Source organism: Alligator sinensis, unplaced genomic scaffold (assembly GCF_000455745.1).
Source record: "Alligator sinensis unplaced genomic scaffold, ASM45574v1 scaffold752_1, whole genome shotgun sequence".
NCBI classification, from domain to species: Eukaryota; Metazoa; Chordata; order Crocodylia; family Alligatoridae; genus Alligator; species Alligator sinensis.
In genome coordinates this window covers 333,324-354,053 of record NW_005842000.1, presented here as the reverse complement: position 1 = coordinate 354,053, position 20,730 = coordinate 333,324, and the positions used below count along the sequence as shown (strand labels likewise).

The window sequence follows — 20,730 nt, the reverse complement described above, 5'->3', positions numbered from 1 at the left end:
ACCGCCGTCCCCAAACCATGTCGGGGTCCGGCGCCAAAGGGCGCCCAGCCCTCCCCTCCCCGGCGACGGGGCCCGAAGGCCCCTCGGGCGAGCACAACCTGAGCTTCACCACCACGGACCTCAACCTGGTGGAGATGACAGAGATCGAGTACACCCAGCTGCAGCACATCCTCTACTCGCACATGGAGGCGCAAGCCAACGAAGGGGACATGGACGCCAGGCTCAATTCGGCGCTCTTCTCGGCGTGCGAAGCCGCTCCGCACCAGCCCGCGGCGAGCGCCGGGCCGGCCGGCTATTCCTCCGCCAACCCGGCGGCGTGCCCGGTGGTTTGCCAGTCGGGGTTGGCGCCCGAGAGCGGTGGCACGGGGGCAAACCAGTGCTTGGGTCATGTGGACTTTCAGGAGCTCCGAATGATGCTGCTGAGCGAGTCCAATCTCCCCGCCAGCCAAGGAGATAAAACGCCCAACGCTACCTGCGTAGACGTCGCGGGGCACGGTTTAGCGAGGGTGAAGCACGGCGAAAACGTGGCCGGGGCGAACAAAGAAAACGTCCTTCCTGACCGTTCGCCGCCGGCTCCTGAGCCGCGATCGAAATCTGCCGTCCGTGTCCGGCTGGAAGACCGGTTCAACAGCATCCAGGCGGAAAACCCGAGGTGTCAGGAGCCCCAAGAACCTGGAGCGACTCTTAACAAGTGTGTTATAACTCGCTTTACTTTGGTATACGGTGACGCTAAGTGTTTTCATAGAGTTCGAATCACTCCGGAAATTCAAGTGTATGAACGGCAGCTTTTTAAAAATATATTTAAATTGATTAGGACCAAATTAATGTCTGCTGGAACTGGACAGGACTCCTGTTGACCTCGAGCTGTGCCTGCTCATGCTCTAGTCTGAATTGGTTTAGTTGTGCGCACAGTACATCGAATCGGTTACTTTTGCAATAAATACAGGAAATGGCTGGTTTTTTTCAGCTTTATTTTTAAAGCTAAAAATAAAGCTAAAGGCCTACAGTGAGACCCGTCACATTTTGCTGCTTCTAGCAAAAGTATCCTCGATTTCACAGCTGATGAATAAAAGCGTGGGGGAAATCGTCTCGTGTAATCTGGAAGGGCCTGATCCGAGCAGAGCCCGCACGCCTGCCCCTGAGCAGCGTCGGGTCCTGAAACTTTGTGCTCTAGAGAGCAGACAGAAATACATTTTGCAAAGCTGAGCCGTCACTTGAACGTACCAAATCAAACAGCGTATGAAGCTGATCTTTATTTGTCCTTGAAAAGGGAGTGAGGGTCATAGCTCTTCGTGATCGTAGGTCTGCACAGTAAGCGGCAGTGACTTATGACTCGCTAGAGGAGTATGTAGCTGTTGTTTTCTGCAGTTGTGTCTTGAAGTAAGCTGGTTTGTTTTAATTTTTGTGTGTGCGTGTAGTTTAGTAACGCTGATTCGTCAGCCGGCGGAGCTGATGGGCGTTCCTCTTCACCAGCAGCCAAGCAAATGTACGACGTTGGTGAAAAATAAGACCACTGCTACAACGACTGCCCTGCAGTTTGCATATCCGTTATTTACCATGAATGCGAGTTCTAGTACTGGAAACGTCAACCCTTCACAAATACAGGTAGGTGGTCTTTTTCCCCCCCCCCCCCCCCCATACTTGTAAGCTTGCTGATTTGCAATATTCACATTATTCTGCATCTTATTTAATTTCTTGTAGGATTTATACAAATTGAGTCCGATAGGTAACCATTTTCAGTTTGAAATAGTGTGTTTCGAAAGTGACGTAAGCAGCCGCGTTCAGAGGGATGTGTATTTAACCTTTATGCTTCATCTTCAAAAGTATTCAGTCCAAACGACCAAGTGAGAATCACATCGCGTGCTAAAACTGTCCTCGCTAGAATGACCATTAGATTTCTAATCAAAAGGGCATTTCTGTTTATTCAGTCCAAGCACCATCGTCCCTCATGCCTACATGGGCAACAGCAAGCAGCTGTTTACAAGAGTTTTCTCTTGGTTCCCTCTTCTGATTTCCTTTTGGCAAAAAAAAAAAAAAATGTCATTTGATTTTCTTACGGTTGCTACAAGCCAAGTCTAATAACTCAAATTGACATGCAGGAAATGTCCTAAGTGCAGTAGTAAAACCGCACAGTCTGAATGGTGAAATGGCATGAAAATGGCAGTGCAGAAAAAAAAGCAGTTTATTAATTTTAGCTCATCGTCTCATGGGTCAACACCTAATGTCCGCATCAGAAGACCAAAGGTCATGCTCCTCTTTTCTCTTAACATGTCCTGATTCTTTTCTAGAGCTCGGGGGCATCTTGTACTACTGTGGAAGCTGCAAAACACCAAGACCTCGGATTACCTAGGGCTTTTTCTTTCTGTTATCATCAGGAAATTGAATCCACTAAACAGACAGTAGGTGCGAGGAATAAAGCTTTGCCTGAGCAAGTTTGGATTAAAGTTGGAGGTAAATTATTGAGGTTTTGAGTATTGTGCTTTCTGTGCGCCTAAACTTCCAATGATATTTTTGTTCTGATTTAACGATTTTATTTTTCTGGGCTTAATGTGTTTTTACTGAGTTGGCACAATGAAACCTGATGACATTGCCCACCGTTCACTTATTCTGTAGAAAATGTGAGACAAGATTTTCAAAAGTGCCCAACAACTAAAACTGTGGGGAGGCTTTCAAAGTGGCTGTCTGCTAAGTAGCTTGTAATGAGAAGAGTTGAAACGGTAGAGGACTTTTAAAAATCTGTTCCTTTTTAAGTAGCCTGTTTTGAATGTAATGTTATACCAAGGATGAGTGCAACCAGCCCAGTTTGTACCCCTATAGACCGTGGGACTATCAATACCTGAATGAACACCCACCTAATTGTCATTATTTCTGCAGGTTCCTCCCCAGATACCAAATTTGCAGGCATTTTGGGGGTGGTAGGGGGCAGGTGGGAATAATTGCAGCTAGGCTGTTATGGAAACATGGTAGTTTGTTAGCTCTGGGCCTCTGTCTCCGTCCCTCTGTTTCTGACCTCCAGCGATGTCTGGAGACCTACAGGACATCCCTTTTTACCTGTTGCATATGGAGTTGGAAATGCTAGTTACCTCATTCATTCACACTTGGAGTTCAGCAGGCATTTGCATTTTGAAAATATGAAATATAAATGCTGTCCTTTTTCTAATAAATGTATATAGATAGCGATTCAGTAACATTATCAGTGTCATTGTCCGTATAAACTAACTGAGAATAAGTTATAATCGCTGAGGCCTCATTTTCTGATAGTAGTCTCACTTTAGCCCCGTCAGAATCAAATGTGAAAAATAAGGTTGCAGCTAAATGACGATAGAGTGGGAGAATCAGAAATAAAGTTTTGCTTTTCCCTCCTTGTTTTGCAAAGAAGAAGCTTTATGCAAACAAGCAATAAATAAAAGAAGTCGCAGTCGGCTACGCCAGTTGGACACAAATGCAGACCGCAAACCCCTTGGTGAAATTCAGAATATGTGTGATAGCCAAAATACTACATCTGCTCAGGGTAGTTGGCAGGCAGCGCAGTCAAATTCAAGCGTTCAGGCCCAAAATGGAACGCAGGGAGGAATCTCTCAGCGGCGGGAGAGACATAACCGCATGGAAAGAGACAGAAGGTAACTTCTCTCGTTAAGCGCAGAGCTGCAATACCAAATATTTTGGAAGTGTGAATGAAGTTCAGCATTCTTAAAAGACTGATTTTATAATAAGAGAGTAGTTGGAGACATTTTGCTTCATTTGTCATCTGGAGCAAATAGCGTTCCTTGGGTGAAATACGTGGCATACTCTTGGAAGCAAGTAAAGGACATTTTCAAAGTCTTTTTATATTGTTGATTCTAATACATTTGTAAGACAATCCACAATGTTTAATAACATCTTTCAGAGGATAGCCGTTTTATAACAATTGAGTATAATTCAAATCTGTAGCTGGCAGAAGGTGTATAATCATGATCTACATCTCACGTCAGTCATTTAAAAATATGTATCTGTCTTCCCATAAACCAATTTATCGGCTCTTCGCAGCTGATTAATGACAATTGCAAAAGACTTGTATCATTATGGTTGAACTGGATTTAGAAATATCCTAAGATGATAATTAATCAGATTCTGACTCCAAGCTCCGTTTTGCATGGTTTTTGGAAAGTTGGCCTGTAAGGAAAGCTGGCATAATGGTCAGCCAATAAAGCTGGCTTTTTTTTGTTGACTTTATCCCATCTTCTCTGCATCGTTCTTGGGCCTGCCAAGGGTATGACACGCTTTACTGATCCTTGTCTTAGCGGAGTGGCCTAAGGAGGACCACTTCAGCTGACACGATCCTTTACGATGCTCTGGGTTGCACTGGGAGACTTCAGCCACTTTCGGAATGGAAAGTGCCCTGATCCAGCTTTTAGCTTGGTAGCTGGGGGGGAAGTGGGGGTGTCCTTGCAGGACGTGGGTGTAAGTCCCTGCAGGCAGAGGAAAGAACCGAGGTGCAATTTCATACTTTCTGGGGAAGCTCTCTAAGCACTAAGGGTGCTTGTAGACATGCCCGGAGGCTGCTGCAAGGCGCTGTAATTGCAGCACGTCGGAGCAGACTTGATTAATCTGCATCCCTGTGCTTCAAGATGGCAGTGGGGCACTTTAAAGCTCGTTTGATAAGGTTTTGTTAAAGCACCCCCGCTGCCACTTTGACGCACAGGGATGCTGATAGACGAGGTGCTGTGGCACTTTAGTTAGAGCAGCTCTCGGAGCCCCCCTACCCCCACAGCGCTTGTAAAAATGCCCTAGGATGTTGTGCGTACTAAGGAACCACTGTCATCCTTGGTTGTGGTTTAGATTAAGAGGGGCCAGTTCTTTGAAAGAAAGTGTGTAAAGCCTAAGGGAGATGTTTGTGGCTTAAGAAGACCACTGTGTACGATCTGTATAAGCTATTTGAGTAATTTGCTAAATTTATTATTTTGAATGTGGCTCTAGGCGCAGAATCCGGATTTGCTGTGATGAATTGAATTTTCTCGTTCCCTTCTGCACTGCTGATACCGATAAGGCAACGACTCTACAGTGGACAACAGCATTTCTGAAGTACATTCAAGAAAGGCATGGGGATTCTCTGAAAAAGGTCTGTATCCCACAATCCAATTTTAGGTTTTTTAGTGGGGTTGTTAAAAATATTTTACTTAAAAAAACTATAACAATATCACTAAAAGTGCATGAAACATTTCTGCTGGACTTGACTTTGCCACTCGAAAGAAATACCATTTAATTTACCTTTTTTTCCAATTCAGTTTTAATAGGCATTATGAAAAAGCTTTCCTGACTTGAGCTCCTGCTGTGTGCTACATCGAACCATTCAGACCAAACAAAGTTTGGCTTGGGGGGCTTGGCACATACGCGGTTTATGCCGCTCCAGATGTGTTTGCGATGTCTCAATGTATGAGCAGATACGTTCAAGCTGGATGGGCAGTTGGTGCTTTCTCTGTGCTGGTCTCATAACTCAGCCAACCCCGGGGGGGACTCACGGAGCCAAAGCGTATTTTAACCCTTGCAGCAGCAGGACATTGTCCACCGTTGTCCCCTTGCTTTACTTGTGAAAGGTTAAGGTCCTAGGCTGTGACGGAATCAACCATGTCATTTTAATAATAGGTTAGACATGGTTTAGGAGAAATTATTTAGATGGGGTTGATCCTGCCTTTGGCAGGGGGCTAGACCAGCTAACCTCCAGGGCTCGGGACAGACATTACACACAAACCGTTTTAAGTGATCGGAAACTGGTTAAACCTGTAACAGAACAGATGTTCAGTGCGCATAAACCAGTTTGAAAACGGCTGAAACTGGTTTGAGAGAAACCTGGTTGAATGTAGTATCAGACTTAACTGATTTGGGGGAACGCCTGTTCACCGGGGTGCCCCAAGGGAAGACAAGGTCGAATGGTCACGAACTCCTCCAAGACCATTTTAGGCTGGACATAAGGACAAACTTCTTTACTGTCCGAGTCCCCAAGGCCTGGAATAGACTTCCTCCGGAGGTGGTGCACACTCCTACTCTGGACTCTTAAGAAACATTCGGACGCTTATCTTGCTGGGATCCTTTGACCCTAGCTGACATCCTGCCCTTTGGGCAGATGACTACCCCTGGGGCAGGGGGCTGGACTCGATGATCTTCCGAGGTCCCTTCCAGCCCTAATGTCTATGAAATCTGTGAAACCGGCTTATGCGATGTCTGTCCCAGACCCAGAGGTCCCTCCCAGCCCTGCTTTTCTGCGATTCTGTGAACTGATTCACCAGGCACGGGGACCACGTGTACTAATATGCAGAAGGTTTGGGGCCGCTGCAAAGGCTTCTCTAATAACAAGGCTCTTGTTGAGGTGGTAAAAAGCTGTGGCCTCTGGTACTAGCAGCGTCTCGGGAACTGCAGCTCAGTTCATCCGCTTGGCAGAGTGGTCCTGTTCCCTACAAGACACCCTTGTACTCAGCCGTGAGCTGGTGCACCTGCCACACGGTTATCATCACAGTCCTTGAACTGTTTGCTATCCTGCTGCCCCTGCAGAATATTACCTGCATGGTTGCAGATGAAAAAATTTAGGCAGAGGGAGGCTGAGTCCCAGATCCTCAGCAGTATTTGTGTGTCTTGACTCCCTTTGGAGAGGCAAGTGGGAGTCAGGTGCCTAGATACCACTGGCTGTCTAACCCTAAGATGTCGGTGGCAAAGTAGGAAATTAGAAACAAGTTTCCCAAAGACCTTTCGGGTATACTCCGATTCCAGCATTTGCCCAATAGTATTGTAATAACATTTTTCTTTTTTTTTCATTAAACGTGATAGTAATCCCTTTCTGTTTTTGATTCTAGGAATTTGAGACGGTGTTCTGTGGTAAAACAGGCAGAAGACTAAAACTGACAAGACCCGACTCACTAGTAACATGTCCAATGCAGGAAAATGTGCAGAACAGTACAACTGTGGAGAGCAAATAGTATCAATTCCCAGCATTTTGTGGGAAAGATGGATACCTAATAACTTTGCATATTTTTTTCTGTGTTCACATGCCGGACTTCATCTCCCGTGGCTAATTTGAATTGATAGTATTCAAGAGTGACTTGAAAAATACAGTTTGTAAGAATACATAAATAGAACATTAAAGAAAATATTCTTTATTCAAAATGGAAAGATACCAACAATATGTATTTATCAGTGCCCTCTTAGAGAGGTGTGGGACCGCAGGCAACAAGGAAATGTCACGACAGCTACTAAATATTTTCCCCATTAGCTATCAAAAAAAATCCATTAGATTTTTTTTTTTAAACATGATATAGTTAGAAAGGTTATGGAACATCCATTTTCTTATTGCATGTATTCAGTTATGAAGGAGCATTCCTATTAAATTATAAAGATGCCATTATAATGCTCGTTTTGCTATTGGAACAGTGAGAAAATGAAATGATTTTTGATTGCACAATAATTACATAACTTGCACATGCTATTGTATGTACTGGAGATTAGATTGCCAAGCATATAAAAATGTATATCCCATAGAATTAAAATGCCATGCAATGCTATTTGCATTGTTATTTAAATATGGCACTGTTTTAAATAGTTTTGCACAACCTGTCCAACAAGTTCTTGTATTGTTGCTTTAGTCCAAAAGTGGTATATTGTAAACAGCGAATGATTTAAATGCACAAAATACTTTCATATTAAAGACTAGTAATGGTGCTACTTGTTAATAAGCTGCAACATGTAGGACAGAAATTGATATAGTTTGTGCCCTGAAAGTGGATGATGCTAACAGGTTTATAGTACACAAAAGTCACCCCAAAATAAATACTGTTGTAAATCACGGATACGTACAATTTTGCAGCAATTTATTTCCAAATAATTCTAAAGGGGAAGATGGAGTTAAGCAGAACAGGGTTCAGTATATATATATATATATATATATACAGATATAATGACAGTTACAACATCACCCAAAAAAAGGTTTAAAAAAATCCTTTTATTTTTACAACAGTTCATACAGTAATTTTGGCTTGCCTTTAGAAGAGCATCCTTTTTTTCTCTTGGGATTTCTTTCACAAATGCTGTGCAAATAGCTGAAGTAGAGGTTGTGAAAATGCTGTTACTGAATATCCTTTATTATAACATGGAAATATACAGAAAATCTCCCTTGTAAATTATAATATATACATTACACCCCTTGCAGGCGTAGACTGCAAGAAGTTTAATATTTACTAGCCATGGCAAATGATTGAGGTATGGTCTGATGTCACGGTGGACAACGAATATACATGGGCAATGATCTTCGCTTAGACCCAAGTCTTCCAAGGTACTCAAGCTCTCAGTCTCCTATAGATCTCGGTAGGAGGTAGGTACCCAAGTATCTTTGAGAATCAGGGTCTTATTGCTGTACCCTGCACTACTGAAGTCAATGGGAGCAGCACCACCGAAAGCAATGAGCACTGGCTCAAGCCTTCACTCAAAATTGCCACAAGCCTTAGTACAATGAGGGAGCGGATGGTAAAAGGAACAGCGCTTTCTCCTGCAGGTCTGTCCAACAAAGGGGGACAGGGAAGGTGAGGTGGTTTTGCCATAAACATTCTAGATAATAATTGGGGGAAATACTTCTTTAATACCTTTCTAGTAAAGATTTTCACGTGATGCTTTCTTTTTTTTTCACAGAACTGAAATACTGTGGCAAAGTCTCCACTTTATTCATTTTACTAGAAGGAACCTCTGTCCGTTTATCACTAGGAGGCTCCTCTCTGGCTTCATACAATGCACTGGTTACTTAAATATTCAGTCACTTCTCCACTTCTTTCAATGCTGGTTTATGACTTTTTGGAAGTCGACGCTCCAACAGCTCCCATGCAGGCTGACGTATCGCATATTCCTGGAGTCCCCTGAGCCCCAGTTGCACCAGGCACTCCAGGATCCCCTGGGAGACCGGGGTCTCCTTGAGCACCATCCCGACCATCTTTACTGATTCCTGAAACACCGGGTGGTCCTTAAAGGAGAGAAAGAAAAACAGATTTAGCATGAAACACTGCCTTTTATTTAGAGGCAAAATTAAAACTGGGAGATGGGGGCTTATAGGCTGTATCTGTGCTACAGGTCACTAAGAACATGAGTCATCAAGGCTCTCCTGTCCTGGGTAGGTGTACTGCCTACTGGGCTAGAGGGGCTTTTTGATTATAATTTAGTTATACCCACTGGGCTTTTCATTTAATTTTTCAGCCACACTTCTTGGGAGTTTATGCTGCCTGCCTATATGCCCACAGCACATGAACAGACATTAAAAGTCTTCTGGGTAGTGTGCAATTGCGTCTGAGCACGCAGCATCCTCCACTGGACCGGCTGAAACTGTAACCGTCTCACGTGCATGCATTTAGCCGCGTACGTTGGTGTCAGGCCATCATGTGAAGCAAAGCAGAGTGCCACTGCATGAGTTAGGCACCTAAAAACTGCATTATCTTCACACATCTTAGAAGCGACTTGGAAACCTGCCTTTGATTCTCCTGCTTGGACATCACTTGCACAACTTGGGATCTGTTCAGTGTAGCTCCTCGGGAGTGAGGCTGGGTGAGGATGCTAGAACTGATAATGATGGCTTACAATGTCTACTTACATTCCTGGCTGTATCCAGTGCTGGTGCAAATAGTTACGCCTAGACCGTGGGTGCAGGCCCATTGGGAACTACCACCCCCCTCTATGGTCAGAGGGAGGGTGACAACTACTGCTTTTTGGGAGAACAAATGACAACAGGAACGGGAGTGGAGGTTACAGCTTGCTAACCAGGGAGCGGGGCAGGGAACACCATGTGCTGAACTCCAGCAGCATCCACTGTTCCCTAAAGGCAAGGGGAACGAAGACAGCCCTGCAATCTGCCCAGCACAGCTGGGATCCCAGTAGCAGCTTGAACCAGAGACTCCCCAGCTAAGGCCAATAAAGCATTAGTTGGATGAGCTAAGGTCTGAACCCATTCCTAGTCGGGTTGGAAGGAACTGAGAAAGCTGAACAGCCACATCCCTAAAACACTGAGGAATGGGAGAGAGGCACGGGAGGGCCAAGGACCACTCCAGCAGGCCGCGCTGGCTGGGTACCACCGGGATTATGCAGCAGTCACTCAAGGGAGATGCATAGTAGTTTTGGGGAGAAAAAAGTCCAGATACACCACACACTACACAGTCCCCCGATAGCCTTTATTTTGACCCAGAGCAATTGCTGCCTCCTTGATTAACAGTGTAGTAGGCTGGGACTTTCCAAGTCGGTACTGTCATTATCTGCGTATTTAACAGTTTGGTTAAATGCTGCATCAACTTACCTTGAAGTCCTTGATCTCCATCAGGCCCATCAATGCCTTGGCCAGTAGCTCCTTTGTCTCCCCTGTCACCAGGGTCACCTGCAGGGATGCACGTTTTCATTAATTCAGACGTTGCTGATTTCAATCCGGTTTGCCCTCATACCCTGCACCCTGTTACCAGATTTAGAGCCTCCCCTCCCCCCCACTTCCTTACAACTATCTGCATCTCCGTCTCCTGTGTTCGCACTGCTGGAACTATTACCAGCCAAACAAAGTTCTTAAATGCTCTGTACTTATAAAAAGCAGATTTTCAAAGACACCTGCATCTTCAAAAAAAAAAAAAAAAAAAGAAGGTCCATTGACTTAAATACGAGTTAGGTGCTTTGGGACAGTCCCACGGGCGATAGTGCCCAATCATGACTTTCAGTGGCTAAATATCTTTAAAAGGCAATTTAAAAGTCCTAAATCTGCTGGTAATCATATATCTTAACATATATATATGGCATATTTGAACAGATAACTGTCAGATCTACATGTGTGCCGAATGTATCACCCGCTGTCCCAGCACACTTTGAACAGGCAGGGACAGAAAAGGGAAAATTACATTTTTGCAGGAGTAAATGCTTCAGCGTGCTGCCCCCTGGCGTCTCATTCCTATCCTAGAGCACCTGCCAGGACAAGCAGGAGCCTGAAAAGCTTCAAAGGCTGGGTTTGCTTTCAGCTGTTGCAACCCATTAGCCAAGTTACTACTATTAACTGTCAGGCACAGGTTGGTAGCAATAAAACTCCAAGCTTTGCACATTTGCTGATAGGAAAGCTGGAGAATCAGACCCTGAGTAGGCTTGAGAAACAAGACACTTCACCAGCATCTTTTTTCCCCACGCTTTGTCCTAACTCATACTCTTCATTTTGGTTGTTCGAGAGAGAGAAAAAGGCTTGATGGCTCATGACAAATACATGTAGGAAGAACGACTCTGCATCTGCCACTGGACACAACAGGTCAGTGCCAGCGTCTCTGGTCTGGAGGGTTTGCAGTCTCTACGTGCAGGGCAGGACCCTAGAGATGGGTGCAAGTCATTTGACCAGACAATGTGGAGTAAAATGCTCCGGACTAGCACTGGCATTTGCATCTCAGTGAGCGTCATGCCAGTGGCGCGAGGCCAGGCAAAGCAGTAGCACAGAATCAGAGAAGCAGCTCTTCATCCTCTCCTGCAAGGAACGATAGGAGACCATCTGTTTTCTCAGTGATTCAGGCACCAGTAGGATGGTCTTGTAGGCACATACGGCAGCAGGGGAGGGACAGAGGGAGAAAGACTGGATACAACCTGTAGATGCTGCGGTCCCGAAGGTCAAGCCCTATGCCTCATTCCCTGACATGTCGCAGTGATGAGGATTCACTTTGCTTCCTAAACCACACGCCTACTTTCTACAGCTCTGACACCTGCTCAGGCCTCCTGTTCTTTCCCCTCTGAGGACCTGCTTTTGCAACAGCGAAGCTAGGAGGAGGCTTGCCATTTCCTCGGTGGGCGCAGGATTGGGTGCTGCTGACGACTTCACGCATCTTACCCCTGGGGCCAGGATCTCCAAGTTCTCCTGTTGGCCCTCTAAATCCAGGCGGACCACGAGCACCGGGATGACCAACAGTTCCTGTTGACCCAGGAGGGCCTGGGGGACCGGCAGGGCCAGGCCGACCCATCATCCCAGGAGCCAAAGGCTTTCTCAGATTAGCAGCTAACTGTGCAATTTGTTCTGGAAGAGAAGAGTGATAACAGAATGAAAACTAGGTTAACTCTTGCTTGATGTGATGCCTGGAGACTGCAGCCTTACAGCTGTGTGACACTTGGGAGCAAGTTCAGCTCATAAACGGAGAAAGTGCAGGCTTTGAGCTTCCCCCAGTGAAACAACACTGATTGCACAGCACGGGCAGAATTACGGCTCTCAGAGGTGCATGCACACAACGCCGGCCTGCTCCAAGAGGAGCTACACGTGCCTCCTCGAGGATGGAATCTGTCCCAGTAACACTCAGCAATTGCTTTTGTTACAATAAAACACTCTCAATAATGCGGGAGCCAAGCTGAATGGAAATTGATAGTAAAGTCATTGAAACGGAGTCACTGGTGTTAGCTGTCATCGCAGTGAATTAAGGCCCAGCTGTACTGTGCAAAAACATTGGGAAGAAACATGAAAACCAGCTTATGTGGAGCAATATGTTGTTGTGCTGTCGAGACTCAAATCCCATGGGGTTTGGCATCCGAGAACAGGGCTGTAGGGCCACGTGAGCAGATGAAGGTAAGCTCACCACGTGATGCTGCATGATCCCCCGGGCGGTGGGATCCGCACGGCTCAGATTATTGCCATCGCCATCAAAATAAGTAGCCAGAATTGCTCACTAACTATAAAGCACCCTCGTGTTTAGATAGAGTAACTAAAGTTCAGCCACCTCCCGGTGGCACTCACCGTTTATCATTTCCGAACAGAGCTCTCTTATATGTTGCTCGCTGGCTTCTTTTCCCTGCAGTTAACGAAATAATCCCATTTTACACACCAGTCATGTTATTGATAATCACGCTACTTGTCTCAGGGCTCAAAACACACGTCCGAGTGAGCACTAGTATAAGACAGAGGAGCTTTTATGGAGAAGAAAGCATTGTTTCTCCCTCCACAAGCTATCCGGGTAGCATTAATATTTCAGGGCATATACTTAAGTTGTGGGTTTTTGACCTTGATAGGAATGGGAAACTTGATCTTTGAAAAACAAACACTACCCCCTCTCCCCTCCAGATTAATTTGAGGAATAAAATCATTTAATCCAACCAGGAGTGAATTTGCTTTTGATAGGTACTGACTCGACATGTCTTAACTCACTTTCCTGGCACTATCACCTATCTCATCTCATTCCAAAGAAACCAGATGTACCATCATACTGACCTGTCTCGGTATGGTACATCAGTCACTGATGTGTCATCCCGAGAGTGGGCTAAACCCCAAAGAGACAAGTCCTTGGAAGTTACTTTTCCTTCTATCCTTGCAAACTGTGTTCTTGCACAAACAAACCAACTGGTCTCGCCAAGTCGATAGATGCCGGCTATCGATGCATGTTTGTACGCACAAATGCGATTAACGCAAATGCAAAATTAGAAGCTTGCTTGATGATGTTAAATTATTCTGGGCAGTTGTTGATGCCTGCAAATTAAGTCCCAGCTAAAGACAGCTTTAAACTTGGCTGATGATGTCTGCATGTTAAAATCCAGTGAGCCACCTTTGCTGATCAGAGGAGACCACTAACATACTACATCACCACGAAGGACACTCACCAACTGAGATTTACACAACGCTGTGTTATCCTTGTGGGAGACAGGCCAGTCTCCTGTTTTCTTTCTTATCTTTTACATTTGCAATGTTCATTTATTTCTGTATTTTCTGCACCTGAGAAGGAGACGGCCTACCCCTGTTCACAGAAGACGTGCAACCTGCGTAGTGACAACGCATGCTTGCCCCACGCTCAGCTGCAACCTCCTCTAGGGATAGTTCAACCTCTCTGCACTCATCCTTCCTTGGCCCTTCTGACACAGCCACCTAGCAGGGATCAATTTGGAGATACAGACACCTGCCCACTGGGAATGTACCGAGAGAACAAGATATATTTTCACACGGTTTCTGATGGTAACTTCACCCCTGACTGCCCATAGACTCCATGCACCCTTCCGATCTGATGCCCCTAATAGCTCACGCTACATTTGAATCAGCTACCCAGATGGGAAAAACATGGCGTTTCTCCTAAACCTGGCACTTTCATTAATTTCTTTCATTGAGGATTCCCTTTTTAGGGGTTGTAACTAGAGGGACTTCTCTTCTTGGCCCATTAGCTTGATTTGCTTCATAGCAACCAGCACGAGTATGGACACTTCCAGTACTACAAGGCATGGCCAGCAGTGGACAAGGGGACAAAAACCTGCTTTGTAGGCATAATCTAAGCAGAACAGCCCTGGGGTTGGGAATGCAGGACTCTGCTGCTGTCGGCGACCAGCCGTTCCCACCCGACGCAGGACCGCGCTCGGAGAACGGCAGTACTCACAGGAGAGCCGTGTTTTCCTACGATGCCGGGGACACCTTGCTCTCCCTGGTGGCCGATAGGTCCTGGATGGCCTGGGATCCCTGGCACGCCGGCAGTTCCATTGGGTCCTTGAATACCTTTAGGACCCAGCTCCCCTCTTTCACCTGCCTAAAGAGGGGGAAAAAAGCAGGTGTAAAAGAGGAGGCTGGGCACAGTGTTACTCCCGCCCTGGTACTTTGTCGCTAAGCCTTCCTCCCCGCGACTGCATTCTCCCTCTTGCTGCTAGAGCAGCTGTCCTGACTGCGTGTGTCCTTCTGCAGTCCCTGCGGGTGTGCATGTAGATCCTGACTGTGACAGGTGTTTTACAGACCGTGCCCAGTGGAAGCAATGCAAGCAGCAACAGCAGTTTAAACCGCTCCCAGGACACAACCGATGCACAGGAGTAGCATGGGTCGGGTGCTTCTCTGAACAACGCAGCTCCACAAAACCACATCAGAGCTCCTGGGGTTCATGCCAACTTACTTCCCACCTCTGTGTGGACAGGGTCTTAGACTTCAAACACAGAGGCCTAAATGTTCTCGTCTTTCCCGGTGCATCGCTGTGATGGCAAATAAAGAGGTTGCTGCTCATCTTATTCTTCCTAGGGTCACATTTCCCTCCCATCAAGAAGGGCTGGGAAGCAGGAAGTTTCCTTCCTGAGAATTTTGATTAACTACATTTTGCCTCCCCCACTTAATGCGTGACACTGGGTTTTTTTAAAACAGTTTGCAACTGGACTGCTTGTGCTTAAAGCTAAGCATGTGCAAAGGGCCTTGTGGATGGGGTGCAGGGTGCAAAGTGACTCGGCCTGCCTTGCTACACACCAACACGGGATTTATGCACAGAGCAGAAGTAGCCCCTTAGGGACTGGTCTCAACATGTGCATGAAACCATGAAAGTCAAAATATATTATATATAATAATTCTATATTATATATTAAAGGCCCAATTATATATTAAAGACTCAGAGTCCTGAATAAAAGAATAAACCACCCATGGGACTGTATAACCCAAAGAGGCAATCACCACCCACGGTACAGTATAACACCAAAAAGGAAACCGTTCCCCGTGGTACTGTATAACCAGAAGCCATTGGGATAAACACACTTATTGCATTAACGCTTGTGGCTCGGAGCCTGCACCAGCTGCTACGTACCTCTCCTTTTTGCCCTGGGGGACCAAAAGGACCCTATGAAGAAAAGGAGGAAAATGGGGATATTTGAAAGAACAGCCAACAGGAACAAAGACAGATATCGATGGACAGATCGATCGACCTGGGAGCAGCACTTACTTCTGCACGGGGTTTCTGAGTGACACCTTAGGGTGCTCCACCAATGCAAACAATACTTCTTCAAGCAGAGAAGCCAAAGGACCCAGAGAAGAGGAAGGCTCTCACCCTGTTACATGTCCTTTTAGGTCACACAAGCCTGCTCTGCTAAGGGGAGCACCTTGGTCTTTAGAGCAGTGCTGGCTCACCTACTCAGGGATGCCATTTCTCTTGGTGCCAAAGCAAGGGCATAGCTCCTATGAGTCCAGGCACAGCACAGAGGGCAGGGGCACAGAGGTGCTGGGGTAGACAGCACTTGCAAAGGATGGATCCCTTTAGCCTTGCTGGGAAAACTAGAGTGATTTCTCTTGTATGCTCACATATTGCAGCTGGACTCAGTCCATGGGCACCAAGCTGGCCCCTTCAGGGGTGCTTAACCTGACATGCTAAGGGGCATTGAGGAAAAGGCTGATGGGGGCAGTGCATGCAGCCTGCTTCCTGCACCTCTGGGTCCAGCTCTTTGGCGATTTGGTTCCCTTGGATTTAAATGATGCCTACCAGTTCTCCTTTGTCACCAGGCAGGCCATCCGCTCCCGCAATGCCCTAGGAAGGAATCAACAGTGTTTGTACACCAGGAACCTTGCCAGTGGGTGCATAATCCAGTGATTCACAACCACATGCTTGACTTTCCAGGGGGAATTTACTTCCTGGGCACCCGGACAGACCTGTGCATCCTAAATACCCTCAACTCCCAGTGGGAGTCAAGAGCATCCAGAACCTTTCAGGGTCACGATGACAGTGGGAGGATTTTTTGCTTCGAAAACAGATGTTGCAGCATTGCTGGTCTTGTACATCGCTAAGTGTTCTTCACAATGCCAAAGCTGTGGCAAAACTTTACTAAGAGATTCCCCTGTTCAAGGTCCCTGCAGACCAGCTCGGAGGCAATGGCAGCAGATATCCACAGGTAACGCTCTGCAGCCCACGTAGGGAATTGCTAATAGCTCTGCAATTCCCTGCCAAAAAAATAACCTCCTTGTCTAAAGGAGGGTCTGCCCCGAGTTGGCCTCTGAAATAAAGTGCTTGAGGGCACTTTGCACAAGCCTTTACACAGACCTAAACTAAACCTACAAATCCCAAACTTTACTAAAACCCAAACCTCCATGAGCAACAGCTCTGGGTTTATCTCTAGGGCGAGCAGTAAAAATATTGGAAACCTGGTGGCTAATTATTATGCAGCAATTTGATTTCAGAGTCGGGCTCATTAAGAGGGCACAGGCCTCCCGAGAGTTGCTCGGCGACTGGCTCTGTACAGCGATGCTGAGCCATTAGGATAGCCTGTTTCCCACTGAACCGACAGAGGGAGCTTGTAATTCATAGATAGCGAGAGACAACGTAAGGGCACAGCGCCGGACGAGCTGCTTGCCCATGTGTGCAGAATAATGAACACCTTCCAGACATTGCTCACAGCAGCACGCATTTCCTGCGGGTAATAAGCAGCGTTACATTGCCTATAAAGGCTTAGACGTGCAGTTAAGATTTACATTTCCCAGAACCGTTGAGCTTAGAGCACGCCTGCCCTTCAAAAGCAACAAGGAGGTGGCTACAAGTGGGAATTGCGATTTGAAACCATATAGATGCTTGTTGGGTATAGAGCATGCCGCTTCCTGCAGAGATAAGGGCTCCACCACTGTACGTCGTTGTATACTTGCCACCAGTTGGCTCAGCTGATCATTCGTTGAATTAAACCAATCACAGAAGTTAAGCTGCAAAAATGTACTCAAGACTAAGTGCTCCTAGTCTTCAAATCCTACCTGTTTACACACCGCCTTGCATAAGTTCACCAAAGAGGATTTGGTCTGGAGTGCTTTCAATCTTGCTAGGTATGAGGATTGGGAGACAAGTATCAAGGGCGTCACATTTTACATAGAGCATCTCCACATTTCTTTAAAAAAAAAAAAATACATTGCACACAGATACTAAATTGGAAGGGAAAAAAAAGTCATTGTCTGCATCGACTGCCTAACTTGCTAAATTTTAACCGAGGGACAAGCCGGCGATGCTGTGATCAAGCTAGAAAGGAGAGCTGAGACCTGACTTCAGTGTGAAAGCAACCAGAATAATAAAAAAAGACCAATTCAAAGTCTTGACTCACCTGGTTCCCTTTGGGGCCAGAAACTCCGGTAGCACCCTGGGAACAAAGCAAGAGAGGGTGGATGAATACGGTGCTGTTATAAACCCTTTAGCGCAGTTCACTGCACAGCAAGAGGTCAGGCACTAATTCTGCCATTGCCAGCAGACAGGAGGGAGGCTGGACAGGAATCGGACCCCATGCTACTTAGAAGGAATGAGAGATGTTAGTGTTCGGTTTGCTCGATGGCAAGACCCAGACTGAGTAGGGTTTGCATTACTTGCTGAGCAATTAGGCTACAACTCAATCACAAGAAGGCATGTTATATCCTCCCCCAAGCCAGCTCCCCCAGAGTCGCTCCATCCAGCCAATGTAAAATATGACGTTCAGGAAGGGGGTCAGAGGCTCCCCTCCATTTTTTCATTGTGGTCATCACAAGGCCTAATCCAGGGCTGGACACGGGCATGGGGGAACCGGGCAGCTGCCTGGGAACCAGACAGAAAGGGGGCCCCCAAAATTGTAATTTTTTTGCTGTTGTCCCATTATTATTATCATTATCTCTGGCGAAGGGGGGGCCTGATACTAAAAGTTTGCCCGGGGCTGCCAGGAGTCCAGGTACGGTGCCGGCCTAATCCGTATGAGACGGTTGCTTTATGCTGTCCTGCGCAGTTCCCTGAATATAGCTAACATGAGTGCATTTATTTCAATTCACATCAGGCTTACAAAGTTCGACTTCTTCACTCACCTCAAGGCAAGGAAGTCTTCTCCAAGGGGCAGGTAAAATAGCCTCATATTTTTCATCATCATCATCATCATCATATAAAGTAGGAGACTGGGTTATGTGCTAGGGCAGGTTGATGTTCAGGATACAGGATCCTTGCCAAACTATCATTTTTCATAAGGGTTTCAGGTTGGCTATTCCTGGCTTTGGCATCCACGGAGAAACACAACCTGGGGACTGGGTGAGGAGGACACACTTGGTCTGGTACCGGATGAGGCCGGATGTCCAGAGACATGCATGGATTTTAGGTGATGAACCAAGGAGCTGCAGTTTTGCAGCCAGGTGCAATTTAGGCATTTCATGAACAACCGCACCTATTTGGGACTCACAGACAACAAAAGCAGACACTTTGAGCCCTTGGCCCATGACTGGTGATTCGTTCACAGAGCCAAGAACTAATCCAGGTTTGGAGGACCTTGGTCTGGTCTGCCATGCTGGGTGGATTCAGCAATTACACGCTTGGAGCAGGAGCATTCACCACGATAGCCATTGGATGTGTGTCATTTTTGCATAACTGGATCTCAAAACGGTCCCAAGAGAGAAGAGCGCAGACACAGAGTCAGCGCGTTTCGTTTCATTGAAGGAGAGGGCTGCAGATTATTAAAAGCTCAAATTTCTATTAAAATGATTTTCCCTGCAAACCAGACCAGACAGCCTGGAAATGCAGAAAGCAATCCAGGCATTTATAACCTTCTTTTGAAATGCAGCCGTAGCAAAGGCAGGATTCTTCCTTTAGGCCTGGTCTGCTCCTGCATACTAGTTAGTCCTAGGGCCCCATGACAGTTTATGGCATAAGAAATAGCCCAGTCTCCAGAGACTGTTCCCTGAGGACTGTTTCTTAAGAGAAATGATTGACCTGATGCATTTGGATTCTGAAACGTTTGGTTCATCACAAATGACTCCCGGCAGTAGGAGCAGGAGTGACAAGAATAGCCTCTGAGAGCAACCAGCTCCATATTCACTGGCAGTTTTCATGTTTGCATGGCTCTATTAAGACATTTTCTTACCACATTCAAAGTGCCTCGTAATAATCAATCATGCAGATACATTGCTGTAGAAGGAGGACATCTTACTAGTACATGTGCACCCTCAGGGTTATTATTAGGGATTCAATCCTAAAAGGAATTCTTATGGTAAATATTTTTGTGAACTCACCCTAACCGATGCAAATAGAAAAACACTAAGTGGCTCCCAGCTATAACTGTAGCATCATCATACAGGTCGTGGTATGCTACCCTGAAGCGCCTGTATTTTCCACACAAGAATAATACACTTGCTAAGATGTTACTTTACATTTCTGGAGGCATGCGGCTGCAAGCCTGTGAAATAGCAAGGCAGTGGCTGTTAAATCCCAGGGGTAGGCATAAGTTTCCATGCAGAACAATTCATCCACACCTTCAGTTGGCCAAAATACTGGTACAATATCACTATATCCACCCTATAAGCAGGAGGTCTGTGCGAGTTTGTTAGGGAGACACAACCCAGTGAGCCAGGTTTTCAATAGTGTGCTTGCACACACATTGTCCTCTGCAATAAAGGATATTGGAGCTGCTGGCTATAGAGTTTGGCTTTTTAATTCAGGTTGTAGGGACTAGGGCTCCTCATTTCACCCTCGGGTACCAGCAAAGAGAGGGGCGGTACGTTCCACTCCCCAAACTACGGTCCTTCTTAATGGCAGTCATAGTAGTTGTGCACACGGAGAGTTAATTCAGTATATAACTGAAACCATAACGATGACCAGAACTACAGCAAGGTGATGTGCAAATTAGGGATTTGGTTATACCTGGCTGCACGGGCAGTCTAGTGCAGTGTTTCTCAACCTTTTAAGTAGCAAGTACCCCCTAACTTCTGCAAATTTTAATAAGTACCCCAAAACTCAATTTTCCAGGGGGTTTTATAGTTACAGACTAGTGTGTGCCATATGTTGGAAGAAGGGCTGTGTAGATAAGGCCGTGACATGACAGATGTCTGATCTGGTGTGGGTAGGGCTGCCACCTTTTACAGCAGGGGTGCACAACTCAAGTATGTACTGGGGCTAGAGGGGATGTTGGCCAAAGCTAGGAGGGCTGAACCCAGTGCCGTGTGAAGCACGCCAAATTATTATTGGGGAATTTAAAATGCCACGCAATGCGTGGTGCACCAAATCTTTTCCCATAATTGTCATAGGAAAAGAGGGCAAGAGAGAGAGAATG

At 46.2% G+C, this 20,730-nt stretch overlaps 2 protein-coding genes across 4 annotated transcripts in view; one reads left to right on the top strand and one right to left on the bottom strand.

Moving 5' to 3' along the window:
- The first annotated feature begins 17 nt into the window (after positions 1-17).
- On the top strand, positions 18-7,797 carry TCFL5 (transcription factor like 5). Of its 3 annotated transcripts, none has more exons than XM_006021685.2 (6): positions 18-691; positions 1,419-1,605; positions 2,289-2,451; positions 3,377-3,620; positions 4,957-5,098; positions 6,825-7,797. In XM_006021685.2, the coding sequence occupies exons 1-6, from the start codon at positions 18-20 to the stop codon at positions 6,945-6,947; spliced, it is 1,533 nt and encodes a 510-aa protein (XP_006021747.1). In that variant the 3' UTR covers positions 6,948-7,797. The 3 variants fall into 3 exon arrangements, with proteins under 3 accessions (XP_006021747.1, XP_025057516.1, XP_025057515.1); XM_025201731.1 differs by having other exon boundaries at positions 54-691; positions 2,376-2,451; XM_025201730.1 differs by having other exon boundaries at positions 54-691; positions 3,380-3,620.
- Positions 7,798-8,464: 667 nt separating this feature from the next.
- The window catches only part of COL9A3 (collagen type IX alpha 3 chain), a 55,518-nt gene continuing 43,252 nt past the window's right edge, over positions 8,465-20,730 (bottom strand). Inside the window, exons 25-32 of the mRNA XM_006021628.3 lie at positions 17,782-17,817; positions 16,188-16,232; positions 15,519-15,551; positions 14,346-14,492; positions 12,728-12,782; positions 11,837-12,019; positions 10,292-10,369; positions 8,465-8,974 (exon numbers count right to left, since the gene is read on the bottom strand). Of these exons, the coding sequence (XP_006021690.1) occupies positions 8,799-8,974; positions 10,292-10,369; positions 11,837-12,019; positions 12,728-12,782; positions 14,346-14,492; positions 15,519-15,551; positions 16,188-16,232; positions 17,782-17,817 (753 nt within the window). The 3' untranslated portion in view covers positions 8,465-8,798. The remainder of the gene's footprint in view (positions 8,975-10,291; positions 10,370-11,836; positions 12,020-12,727; positions 12,783-14,345; positions 14,493-15,518; positions 15,552-16,187; positions 16,233-17,781; positions 17,818-20,730) is intronic.

Bases quoted from the DNA above. Each gene is read 5' to 3' on its own strand.
- TCFL5 (XM_006021685.2), top strand. From the start codon at position 18: ATGTCGGGGTCCGGCGCCAAAGGGCGCCCAGCCCTCCCCTCCCCGGCG. The intron at 692-1,418 runs GTGTGTTATAAC...GTGTGCGTGTAG, and splicing joins CCTGGAGCGACTCTTAACAA to TTTAGTAACGCTGATTCGTC. The intron at 2,452-3,376 runs GTAAATTATTGA...TGTTTTGCAAAG, and splicing joins AGTTTGGATTAAAGTTGGAG to AAGAAGCTTTATGCAAACAA.